The sequence below is a fragment of the Epinephelus moara genome, chromosome 3 (assembly GCF_006386435.1).
Source record: "Epinephelus moara isolate mb chromosome 3, YSFRI_EMoa_1.0, whole genome shotgun sequence".
In the NCBI taxonomy this organism is placed as follows: Eukaryota; Metazoa; Chordata; class Actinopteri; order Perciformes; family Serranidae; genus Epinephelus; species Epinephelus moara.
This window is the reverse complement of record NC_065508.1, coordinates 10,861,389-10,875,110: the sequence shown is the minus strand read 5'-3', so window position 1 is coordinate 10,875,110 and position 13,722 is coordinate 10,861,389. Positions and strand designations below refer to the sequence as shown.

At 40.0% G+C, this 13,722-nt stretch overlaps 1 protein-coding gene across 4 annotated transcripts in view; it reads left to right on the top strand.

Annotated features, from left to right (window-relative positions):
- The first annotated feature begins 871 nt into the window (after positions 1-871).
- Positions 872-13,722, top strand: part of snx12 (sorting nexin 12) — a 78,273-nt gene continuing 65,422 nt past the window's right edge. The window contains exons 1-5 of one of the 4 annotated variants that reach the window (XM_050041204.1): positions 872-1,252; positions 3,336-3,431; positions 3,788-3,912; positions 4,294-4,384; positions 11,441-11,476. In XM_050041204.1, the coding sequence (XP_049897161.1) occupies positions 1,088-1,252; positions 3,336-3,431; positions 3,788-3,912; positions 4,294-4,384; positions 11,441-11,461 (498 nt within the window). In that variant the 5' untranslated portion in view covers positions 872-1,087 and the 3' untranslated portion in view covers positions 11,462-11,476. Of the gene's footprint in view, positions 1,253-3,335; positions 3,432-3,787; positions 3,913-4,293; positions 4,397-4,900; positions 9,149-11,440; positions 11,477-13,722 lie in introns of those variants that run through there. The other 3 variants (XM_050041207.1, XM_050041206.1, XM_050041205.1) reach the window with 3 other exon arrangements.

Genomic DNA, 13,722 nt, shown 5'->3' with positions numbered 1-13,722 from the left:
TGTCTTAATTACTTATCAACATTTATAATTCCAGACTTAGAAAGTGAGAACCCATCAGCATCTATTAATGGATTATAAATAAATGTTGTAATTAAATATCTGTACACACTACATCTATTGCATGCCTGTCTGTCCTGGCAGAAGGGATCCCTCCTCAGTTGCTCTTCCTGAGTTTCCTACCATTTTGTTTGTTTGGGGGGAGCAGAGTTTTTCCTTATCCGCTGTGAGGGTCCAAGGACAGAGGGATGTCATATGCTGTAAAGCCCTCTGAGGCAAATTGTGATTTGTGATACTGGGCTTTATAAATAAATGAGAATTGAATTGAATTGTTATATTTATATTACATTTTTATCCCTACTAAATAGAAAGGACAAACACTAGCCAAAGTGAGGTTTCACAAACTGGCAACCCACAATTTGTATTTTCAAGGTCCATTTGCTTTACCACAGCCATTAGGTACTACTTATAAACCCTGTAATATATGGTGCCTGATTAGAAAGTGACACCAGGACATTAAAATAATCAGATGATATGGTCACATGTAGCCTAATATAACAATATTTGCAACGCAGCCATTTTAAAAAATATATATATTCATATCATTTTGAATGTTATCTATCTTAACTGAATGTACTTTTTCAGTGTTGTTGGGTGTTTTTGTAACCGAGCCAACTTGTATTTTACTGTTGGTGTCTTACATCCGGTATCTGTGGTATCATGACCTGCTTTTGATTAATAAATATACATGTCTATACACGTCCAAAGCTCTGTTGCATTAAATGTGTGACTGCATTGAGTGGTAGAGTTCAGCCTGCCCTGTGTGTTTACCTCAGTGTCCAGTAGGGGGCGTGCGGAGTGTCCCACACAGTACGGAACTGAGTCAACGCATTTTTCAGATTCTAGAAGGGGTAGGGCGCAGGGCGGCTGGCCCCCGCAAGAACAGACACACACACAAGTCAGCTACTTCACTGGCTGAACCGATCAGCTACCGCAATCAATTGATGTCTTCAGACGAGCTTTGAGATTTCACCGTGCATTCAGTTGGTTTGATTCGCCGCTGGTCGTCCAAAAATCACAACCTGACAAAATGACAGACTCTTCGGTGGCCGACACTCGCCGGTTGCATTCCAAGCCCCAGGACCTGACGGATGCTTACGGCCCCCCCAGCAATTTTCTGGAAATAGACGTTTATGATCCACAAACTGTTGGAGCTGGACGGCACCGTTACACAAATTACGAAGTTCGCATGCGGGTACGTGTTTGAATCACAAGCCAAAAAAACACACCTTGGTACACCGTTAGCTTTTGTTTGCTTAGCTAACTGGTAATAACAGTGTTGTTGCTAGCAAGTTAGCATCTTTAGCCGCGGCTCCGAAGTCAACACGGGGACGCGGCTGTGACGTTGACGCTAGGCGGCTGGAGTAGGTCAAGATGGCGCAACGGTAAAAATCAAGGACCGGGGATTGTGAGCGGCCTGCTATGCGCTGCTTGATGTAGTTAATGTTAGCAAGTCTGGGCTGTAGAAGTTTCGCGAACATACACACGTCTTAAAGCATACATGGTGAAAGAGTACTTAGAGTTGTCATGATATAGAGTTAACCTTAACGTTAGAAGTTAATTCATTTAACTGTTATGTAGTTGCGGAGTTAGTTATTTTTAGAGTTCAATCCATTGACAATGTAATTATGACAGTGAAGAAATTAGGGAGTCCCAGAAGACACCGTGAAGCTAACTGCTAACGTTACTTGTCCCTAGATTTTAGCTAACGTTAGCTGTCAAAGTAAGACTCATTTAACAATGTCTGCCTGTTTAAATGTCACACAAAGTGTTTTCCACCAACGTTAGCAAACACAACAGACGTGACTGTTATTGGGTAAACGTATGAGAAGAGTACCTTTAATGTAACTGTTATATTACGTAGTAAAAAAGTAACGTTGAAAATGGTGGTGTTCTAGAAACGGGAGAAATTACCTGCTGCAATGTTAAAGTCTTTTACTCAAATTAAGTGTAATGTATCGAGCATTATGATTATTATCCTTATTAAATAATGAGAATATGAATACTAGCAGTAACTACTTGTAGCAGGAGTAGTGAGTTTAACTTCCTCCTCCAGCAGACAGGCAGTTGAGCTGAGTAAGTCACACATTTGCTGACACTGCTAAGTTTGAAGGAAAGTTATTATTCCCAGAAAGCTGATGCTAGCATAGTAGTTGCGTAATTGTAACTTTCTTGTCTTGTCAAATCCTCAGCTTTTGGTGGCTTTTTCCGGGGAGAGTTTGTCCTTCATAATCTTAACAAGTTACTTTTTCCACTACTCCAATTGCTTTTTGAACACAACATGCATAGACTCACAAAGGAGCATTATCCTGTCTGACAGTGTCTTGGATCAGAGGTTAACTAGTCTAAGGACATTCTTGTTAACTTGATTATCTGAATGGGGCTGTCTCACAATTACAGACAAACCCAAACAAACCAGTCAAGATAAAAGACGCCAACCTTCATTGGAAAGCAGTGAATTATGGCAAAGTCGTGCAAAAGTATCATCTCTTCTATTACCACTGAAACACAGAAAGATAACTAATGTAAATGCATGAATCGCTTAGAGCAATTGGTGTCAATTGCGTATAAAATATGCCTTAATAATCAAACTGCTGACTTCTCAGTGTTTGGTGAAGCAGGTTGGCTTTGCATGCATGTTTGATTGTGTTTCAAAGAAATGAAACATGAAACAACAGGGTTAAATATCACTTCAACTTTTTATACACAGGCTGCTCATTTCATTTTCCACTGTTTAGATTTCTCCTTAAATGATTTCTGGCCAGATTGAACTAGTGTTAAAACAATCAATCCATGAATTGATTGACAAAAAAATGAAATTTGATAATTGATAACCATTTGGTGTTGCTTTTTTCCTGTCATTATAAATTGATACAAATTTTGCTTTTGGACTGTGGGTAGGACATAACAAGCAAAAACTAATAGATTAATTTCACATTTAAAAAAATCTATGATTAAAATAAACAGTAGTTGCAGCACCAGATACGACTGTAGAGGTTTATGTAGAGAAAGAGCTGCATTCTCGCGTCAAACAAGTGTGTGCAAGTCTGTTTTGCTAGTCTTTTAGTCAGATTATGGTGGTAAGTAAGAGATATTAATGTTTGTCACACCTTTGTGCTTCATGGCAACTCCCAGTGCCCCCAGCACTCATGGTAGTTGCCAGCTCTTCAACAGGCCTTGTTTTCACTTTTCACCAGCGACATCCAGAGGATTGAATTTAGTATAAATAAAGGGCTGTTGTCTTCTTCTTCTTCTTCTTCTCCTTCTCCTCTGTGCAGACAAACCTTCCCATTTTCAAACTGAAGGATTCCTGTGTGAGAAGAAGATACAGTGACTTTGAGTGGTTAAAGAATGAGCTGGAAAGAGACAGTAAGGTGAGTGAGCAATAATGTTGTGTTTCAGACTGAGCGTATAAGCTGGCTGGCTGGTGCAAACTAATAGTTAGAATGATCTGATAAGTGACAATGTTGGTGCTACAGGTAAAAAAATATAATCCCTTGATTATCACGTGAAGTAGGATTACACTGTAGGGGTTTTCTTCTGTGTTAATATAGTGAATGAAAATGTGGGGTGTCCTCATGAGAGTAGGTCTACGTGCCTCTGCATTGCCTTTCTAAATAAGTTTATTACTTGGTCTGTCTGTCTTTGTCTTTACCGCACAGCACACTTTGATTTCAAATTCATATGTGTCGTCTTTCCTGTTATTTGTGTTGACTCCTGACACCTTTAGATTGTAGTACCATCTCTGCCGGGCAAAGCCCTCAAGAGACAGTTGCCATTCCGGACAGATGAGGGCCTTTTTGAGGAGTCCTTCATTGAGGAGCGGCGATCGGGCCTGGAGCAGTTCATCAACAGGTCAGTCAGTTCAGCCCTAAATGAGCACACATACTTTGTGTTTATAGAAATAGATCAAGCAAACATATTTGTCACATAACTATGTGTTAATGTGAAAAATATGAGTTTGGAATTGTGAAGGCTCACTGACAAAGAAGCTACAAGAAAGCTTGTCTCAAAGCTGTTACTGTGTTTCCTGCAAGTTTTCTAGCTACGACTGAAATTCACATGATCAGTAGAGTCAGTCATTGCCAAAAAATGTCTATCCCAACACCAGGCTTAACCTAATCTGTGTGTGTGTGTATAAACTAACCAATCCACATTTTCGTCCCACCAGCCTCAATGAAAAGCATTAAAAACAAATGACGTTGTTTGTTGTTCGTCTGTGTGTATGTTGTGTAGAATTGCAGGTCACCCCTTGGCCCAGAGTGAGCGCTGTCTTCACATGTTTCTGCAAGAGGAAGTCATTGACCGTAACTACGTTCCTGGAAAAGTACGACACTAGGGTCACTGAGGGGAGGTGGGAGGATGGGTGGGGGTTGAACTCTGGGGTGTAGATCGGACTGCCGCTTGCCTCGTGTCTTCTCTTCTCTGTCTTTCTGCCTCTCTCTGTCTTTCTCTCACTCTGCGTATACCATTGTGAAGTCACATTCACTTAATCTCGGAGTCAGAGTATGTTCCTCTGCTATACGTCAGGACATGTTAATACGGTTTTAAACAAGCTCCCCTGTGTATTTGTTTTATAGGTGTAACATAAGGAAAGCACCCCTCAGTGTTAGGGATTGTATCATGAAGATTTGGCGCTTACTCACAATTTTCAGGAATTAAAATGATGTTTGATACATTCAGTCTTTCCTCAGATGAGTGGCATATATTCATGATTGTAATATAATGTGAATACAGTAGATTAATGTCTTAATATGGCATTAATGTGAAACACAGGGTACATGCAAATTGTAAATGAGCATTCTGATCCTGTTCTGTTCTCTTTTTTTTTTGTTTTTCTTAGGTATGAATGAAGTAAGTTTGCTTTATTTGATCCTGTCTCTAAGAGCTTTGTGGGAATTGAAGGTGGCTGCATGGGCACTGTAAAGACCAAAGGCGATAGTTCACTAATACTTGTGTAATACAATGCCAATACTTTATATAAATGATCACAAAGATCTGACTGCAATCTGTCACTTTACCTTGTAAATGTACCACACATAGTCCGTGGTTGTGACATGAAACAACCAGTTATTCCACCAAAAATGCTGAAGTGATCACGGCGCGCTGCAAAGGGAAGAGCATTCTGCAAGCCAGTTTAGAGTTACCTAGAAAAATGGATGTAAAATCTCATTTGCAGTTGAGAGTTTGTAACTGGTACCAGAGCTGATTCTCAGAAACTGGCTTGCAGAAGTTCCTCCGTCCACCAGTATCAGGCCAGTTCCAACACAAACCACTGCTAGTGTTTTGAGTTATGTGAACTATTGTTTGCTGGGAAAAAGTACTGTACACCATCCATGACAAGAGCTCTCTTTTGAAACATTTCTCAGACTAATCCTGGTACATTGTCATTATCAACCGCACTAATCTTTGGTTGCATGGCAAACTTGCACGTTTTCTTCGCAATATATGTGTTGTGTATGTGTGTCAGTGTCGCTGACCGATTATTTTACATGACTCTGATCACCGTCATCTTGTTGAGTCTGTTGATTCAGATCTTTATTTCCCTAAATTCAGTTTCTCCAGACATTTTTTGACAAACAAAGCAAATCTGCCACCAAGTAAATATTGGTATATGTGCATTTTTATGTTCAAGTTACACCTGTTTCTTGTACCAACAACAGTTCATCAGACACAGTGTATGTCTCATGAACTAAATCAATTCAGTGCCCATACATGTAGCATTGCATTCCACTCAATACATGTTGGTCACATGGGAGTCTTGAACCATAATGGCAAAAAAAGAAAACACTGCACTGCATGATGCTTATTGGTGAAGTCTAAGCTCAGCTCTGACACCCTGTCATGAAAACTGCATGCAGTCCCGTGTAATGTACCATGTTTAGCTTGTATTGGAGCTGCGATAATTTCTTTTACCTGCCTGCCTGATTTAATAAGAGGCGGTTACGTTTCAGTCTAGAGTGTTGTCAATTTAAATACATTAACAGAGGCAAATATCTGTTGAAGAAAATGGTTGATGATGATTAATACAGGTTTGAGTAATCACCTGACTTAGCTGACTTTCAAAATGGGTACACCAGCAAAGAACAGGAGTCAGCAAGAGTTAATAACACTTGCACGATAATGTGTGGTACTTTTAAATGAGTCTAACAAAATATGCTTATTTAAAATAACTTTAGAGACCACAGTGTTGCATTTCTGACTGTATGTAAACTGTAATGCCCAAGCAACTGCCTCCTTCAACAAAAAAAAAAAATATGACAGCAATAAAAGCAGCATTCACATGTATCCACCTTATTCCTAGCCCCCATGATACCTTGCGTGAATTATGTGTGCAACTTCCGGCGTTAACCGAAACCAGCGATTTCCAGTGGTAACAGTTTGTTTACAGTACTCTATTCTTTCCAAGAGCAACTAGGAAATAAAACGTGGAACACACCACCTGTTATAGCTCAAACGGGATTATGTGATCATACCTCTGCCATCTCTGACAGCCAATCTCAAAGCAACCGAGCATGCTAGCAATTAGCTCGCCTTGCTCGGTTAAAATATTGTTAACTTTAACTTCACCCGAGCTAGCTTAAGGTAAACATATGCTCCCTCTGAAGATGGTGTCTGATTTCTGGTGACATATTAAGAGATACTAACACATTTGGCAAACATATAACATAATTCAATATTAACTGTGGCTCCATGTAAAGTGAATAAATGAGACGTTTCCCAGCTAATCATCTGCTCGTCTGCGTTAACGACACAGTTTACACGTTGTTTTTTTAACTTCTGATTCATTAAAAACTGTTCTGAGCGAAACATGATGCTGAATTTAGCAGCAGACTTCAGTAATAGTATTATATACCTTCTTTTACCTTGTAAAAGAAGGTATGTTGCGGAGTTTATTTTACAACAAGCAATTTTCTAATGTAGGTTGAGAATGAAGTCAGACGGGGAAAGACAGGGATATCCCGTACTGACGGTGAGTGACGGACCTGTCAGTCTAGGTGTCCTCTGCAAATTCTGATTTAATACTTTTTCGCTATGTCTCGTGAAACTCTTGTGCTTTTATTTTTCATATCAATGGTACCTTTGGCAACAGGAACCCTTTTTGTTCTGGTTACATGTTCAACACAGTTGCTGAAGACAAAAATTTAGCTTAGACTGGTTGTTACAGACACGGACAGTGCAACAGGTACCACAGCTCTGCAAAGACATTTTAGGAAATGCTAAGTTAATATTAGTTAAATATTTGTTAAAAAATAAATCTGTATTTGCTAAACTGAAGGCAGATTACTTCTGAAAAGAACCAGCGTTGGTAGACTCACAAGTCAGTCTTAAGAAGCTTTGCTTAACTAAAGACTGATGACTTTCTCCCTGATTTTGTGTTTAGATGGGCGGATACAATTTCAGAGTTTAAAAAACTCCCTACGTTGCAGAACCAATAGTAAATCCGCAGGGCGGTCCTTTGGTGGCTCGCTGAACTCTTGTGCTCGTAAACATAGTCCGACTAGAAACACGCGCAGCCATACAAAATGACTCAAGTCGCTGTAAGTCCTTCATTTCCACAATCTTGTGGACTGAGCACACGTTTGATAAAACGGAGTTAAATCTCTCGGCATCCATTTTCAAGCTCTCTGTGTGTTTGTTTCCTTGCGGACGAGAAAAGGGGGAGCGCACATTTCCGGGAGGGCGTGTCCTTTTCAAAAATGCAAGAGGCGTTGCTTTGTTGCCGGCCGTTTTCGCCGGTGTGTTAAACACACTTTAGAAAGGAGTGTCCCCAGACTATCAGAAGGCAGAGATCTCTGATTGTCTGGTGGCGAGACTACAGCGTTGGTAGTTAGCCACCAAGAGTAGCCACTGGGACAAACCACAGACAGTCCATGGGGCTAATTAGCTTACTGCTACGTCCGCTATCTCACTGGAAGTCGCAGCCATAATCACTTCTGCAGTAGTTCCCTCAGGAGTAAGGTGGATAGAAAGTCTGCAAATGTATAAAACAAGAATTTGATTATTTGAAAAGTTGATCAGCTTGTCAGAAACTATGAAAAGAGATGGATATTAGGGCTGTTGTACAGTATGGACCCACAATCATTTCTCATGTGATACTTTCTGTGAATAGTATTATAATATTGTGCCATTACATTTAGTCAGTAGACTCTGAGATTCACAGCATTGACCAAAACTTACAGCGTGAACATGTCTGTATATTATTTCTCATGTCTGTCTCTTTCTCTCTCTCTCACTGCAAAGACTATACAGACTGCTGCACCTGCCCCATGTACATTTATTTCGACTTCACGTCATTATAGAGCTGGTGGAAATGTCAGAACTGATAAGTATCAACGGTGTAGGAAAAACAACTATTGCTCCTGGACTAAACTAAGCGATCCAATGTATAAATTGTTTGATGTTGTGTCTTTATTCAGTCATTCCACATACAGTATGTACATTATTTTTGATTCAGTAATCAGTGAGAAAAAGAAAACATGTTCCATGTATCCTATTGTCATAGCTAGACTTTTTTTATTTTATTACGATGATTATTATGTTTTCTGAATGTCTTTTAAATTGATTTGATCCAGTTTAAGATGAGGGTAATTTCCTGCTTTGATTAATGTCTTCTTTTGCTAGCGGAGATGGGATTTTGATGATAACCTCCCAAAGTCGAGCAACATGTAGCATCATGAAAAAGACAGATTCATTCCAGTCGACATATTTTCCCCCTGAGTTCAATGCTCCGAACATGCTCTTTAGACAGGATTGTTTCATGATTAATTGTTTTTAACTCTGCTGTCTTAGTTACATCATCATGCCTACACTTTGGCTGTGTGTCGTCAAATCAGCTATCGGGAATGTTAGGTACATAACCATATCTAAGCACTGTGACAAGAGGTTCATTATATGAACAATATTCCATTGGTTAAAGGCATAATCAGCATCTGGTTTATTGATCTGAAAAAGGCTTAATTCTGCGCTCATTTTCAGCCAGTTTATCCTTTCTATCAATATTATTGTGAGGTGTATTAATACATGTTATCATCCACGAGGAACTTCCTTGTTAATTCTGTCCACCAATTAAATTTCCTGCTGCCTGCTGTTTCACGTCTACATGTTGTCTTTTTAGTTTTTAAACACGAGAAATAGACTCAGCTAATCTTCCCATCTAGTTAGTGATTAGTGCGTCACTGAGGAGCAGCGAGACGGATCAGAGAATCATGGGAGCTGGATGAGTGGTCAAGGACTGACAGATGACCTAATTTAACAATGAAATGGAAAAAACATGATGAGGTTGAAAAATTCCGGTGTGTATGCGATAGAGGAAATTCTATAACACATGAATTTTACAACATGTGCATAAAGATTTAATTACACTTTTAAAACAAACCAAAGTTTTTAAGTTGGGGACTGGTCAGTAAGGGACTGTGTGAAAATTACTGGTGCAGTGAAATCAGATTATGTTTCACTTTGTTTCCCAGCATGTTTTTTGAACCCTCCCCTTGGTTTCAAGTAGAACTACAAAATCCTGTCCACAACAAAAAACAATGTGTTAATTTAAACCATATTATCTCACTGAAACTTGTAGTGCATCAGACAAAAACTATAACACAGTGACAGATAACACAGGTGAAAACTGTTTCTTGTGCAACTTTTAAGAGCTGAAACAAGTCATTTAATTAATTAATCTCAAAAGAAAACTAATAAGTGGCTATTCTGATAATCAACTAATTGATTCAGTCAAGTATTTCTCACTTCTGGCACCTTTAAGGTGAGGATTTAATTCCCTTTCTTTACCTCGTGTAATTGTAAACTGAACAGACAAATAGATACTTTATTAATCCTGAGGGAAATTAAGGCACCCAGTAGCTTATTACACACAGCACACAAAAACACAGATACACATAGGGATAGAGGATATATGTGTAAGGATAAAAACATTTCAGTGTGTCTAGGTGGCGCTAGAGAGCCCATTTTGGCACTTTTGGTGTTCATTTTTTAATTTTATCAAATTTTTCGCCAGTCTTGACAGGTGTGCCAATTTTGGTGAGTTTTTGACCATGTTTAGGGGGTCAAATTGCGGTTCAAAGAGACGGCAGGAGAAAGAAAGAAAGAAAGACTAAACGTACCAAAAACAGGGGTCCCTAATGATAGTCTAGTCCCAGTACTACTACAGAGATCTGTTACAGTAGATTTGCTCATGATGGCAATGCAAATATTGGTGGTTGACAGTGCAGGTATTGCAATGTAAGGTGATCACATTTAAGTGTAAGAGCAGTGCTGGAGTAATGATTATTTTGCTATGGATTTTCATGTATTTTCTATGGTGCTTAAAAGTAAAAAAATTCAATAAGGAATGCTGGAAAATATAAAATGCACAGAAGGTTAAAAATGAAATGCCAACAGTGGTTGAAAATCTAAATCAATACAGATGCAAATTAGGGTGTAACTATCTAAAGACAATGCATATTGTGTAAGGTTAACATAACCAGTCATAACCAGTAACTGACTGACGGTCCAGCAGCTTAAACACACATGTTGCTGGAAGGAGTTGAACAGCGGTATGGCCCAGGGGACAAGAGACTTCCTCAGGCTGTCTGTTGAGCAGGACTGGGAGAGGTCAGCCACTGAACATACTCCTCTGCTTAGTGAGTGTGCTGTGCAGAGGGTGGTGGGCATTGTCTGTGCTGGACAACAGTTTGTTAATATGTTGGATAAAACTAAAATAAATTATGTGTCATGGATTTTATTTACTTTTATTTTTTGTTGCGAAAATGTGCTTTTTAAATTAAGATATTAATTTGAAGACGCCAGTTTGGAGTCTGGGAAATTATGAGTAGTTTTCGAGACTTCCTGGAATTTCATAGATGAAACTGTTGATTTAATAATCAAGAAAATAACCAAAGGATAAATTCTCAATGAAAATAACTTACTTGGAACACTACTATATTGCAAAGGGGCTAATAAAGTATAAATTAGGTATGAAAAGCAAAAAAGACCCGGCTCTTCTCATCCCCTCTTCCACCTGAATAAGTTATCTCACATTTTGTGTGACGCTGCATCGACTACACTCATCCTTTCTCTGATGTTCGCATTCTTTAGAAGCTGCCATGTGTTAAACAACTTACTGAACTTTGTCTTTGACCAATGGTAACTTATCAATAAGCATTAGTACGCTTTTAATGTGCTCATAAACAAGATTTGATCATTACAGTATCAATACTTAATCTTACAAACAAAAAGATTTACCCTGAGCACAGTCCCAGACTAGTGCAGTAAATACACAAACTGAGTACAAACTGTTGCTCTTCAGAGGCAACACTGGGTCTTTTTGTTTCACTACACATGAATCTCTAAGTCCTCTAATCTTTTTCTCACTGCACTTCGCTTTCAGGAAATACAGGGATTAACGTGAAGAGGAATTCTGGCCACAGGTGGATTACAGTTCTCCCAGAATAGTGATCTTGTGATGCAGACCTTGACCTGCAGGTGATCCAAAGGAGATGTGACTGTAATTGGACACAATGGCGGCTTTCACTTTAATTTGGAAAAAGGAAAGACAGACAGTTCATACAGTTCATTACCTGTGTTGCACTGAACTACACAAGGCTCCCTGAAAGACTGTGAAAAGTCAGGTTTATTTATGAACTCAGGTTTTTCTTAAAGAGGACTTTACAGTCTGTGCAGCATACGACTCCCTGTATCTACCCTATAGAGAATAAAAAGTTAAAAACCTCCAGAGGGGGGAACCCTCATGCAGGTTGATACAAACATGCAATTCGTGCATACGTCTAAGTAGACAGTAGTAGGAAGATAATATTTTTCTGGGGTACACACACTGACCTTGACCTTCCTTATCAGTGAGAACTGTGACCTACAAAACTACTGAGCTTTGATGTGCTGGCCTTGTCCTGCGCAATGAAAGTGGGCAGACAGGATGGGCACAGTGGGCCAAGGCAGAGATTAGGTGGTGTTTTGTTAGCAGTTCTGCACACTGGAGCCCAGTGTGCAGCCGTGACGCTTGTTGTGTTTGCAGAGACACCCAGTTGGGATAGCTTGATAAAGTGGAAGTAAATTGAAAGAGCAACCCAAAGCAGTGTGACTGGGCAAGTACAAAAGGTGAGACGAGTGGCTACTATAGACAGAGAGCGACGGGAGGAGGGGGAGAGAAGGCAATTCACAAATCTGTTTTAGTTAAAGTTACCCCTGGTAATAGTCCAAGGCCTGAAATACAATACATCTAGCCTTTCCCATGTTTCCCATGAAGTCCAAACCTTAACATGTAAAACAGAAACAATTCACAGCAACTGAACAATAAGGAAAGACCACATTTCAAAGGCCGAGTGTGTATGTGACGGTGGATGGTTTGCAAATACATTATTCACACACACAAAGCCAGTGAGGCCCTTGATTTCTCTTTGTAGCTCTATCTTGTCAGCTCAAACTCTATTAGACTGATACTTTAGTGACCTTATATCACAAAGTAGTCTGCAGTGTGGACATGCTGCAAGTGAAATGGATCACTCAGGGACAGTTAAAGTGATTTGTTCCTTTACTTGGCTGGATTAAAACGGGCAAAACGTGGTTAACTGCCCTGAGATCCCAGATCTACAGAGGCCCTGCTTTTTACTGTGTGTTGCTTTGTTGTAATTTGATATATTACAAATTGAAGCAGCACTGCAGCACCATATTAGCTAATGATTTAGAACTTAAACAGTGCCAAAGTCATCTTCAGCTACAAAATCTCACTCAAAAAAACACGTCCTGACCTGCGATGGGCTCAAAATGACCACAGAGTGGCACACAACAACTACAAAAAGGTGCAAGACAGCTGCATAGAGACCCAAGGGCACTCACGAATGCTACAAAAAGGGGAAAAGCAACCACAAATAGACAAAAATTGCTACAGAGTCATGTGACTGCAAAATTACACAGAGCAAATACAAAGAAACACAAAATGTAGACAAAGAACACAACGCAACTATAAAGACACTCTGAATGACCACTGTGAGACGCAAAACAACAACAAAAAGAAGCTAAATAACTTTAAAGTCTGTGATTCCTGCTCTTCTGTAGGAGAGGTGGTGGGGGCCTTCTACATATCTGTGCCCAGGGGTCCATTATTTCATAATCTGCCCATGGTGGGTCCTGTTTTACTACTTGTCTGTGTTGCAGAGGAGCTGTCGCAAAATGTACATGGTGCATATTCCTAAAAACAAAAAATGTGTTAAAGCAAACCAGTTGGACGTGCGGGGAACACCTCTAACGCGAGACGCCCAGAAGGCATCCTGATGAAATGCCTGAACCACTTCAGCTGGCCCCTTTTGACACGAATGATGTCTGAGCTCCAACACGTCCAAGTTGACACGTCCAACTGGTAGGAGGCCCCTGGCAGACCCAGAACATGCTGGAGGGATTATATATCTCGTCTGGCCTGGGAACGCCTCAGGGTCCCCCAGGACAGGCTGGAAAGCATTGCTGGGGAGAGGGATGTCTGGTATGCTTTGCTCAGCCTGCTGCCCTCGCAACCTGGCTTCAGATAAGCGGTTGAAAATGGATGGATGGATGCTTAAGTAAATCAAACGGGAGTTAACAGGGGCCCACGGTACCTTTTTGCCCCAGAGTACCCAATAGCTTGATATTCAATCAAAAAATAGGCCCTTTTCAGACTTTATT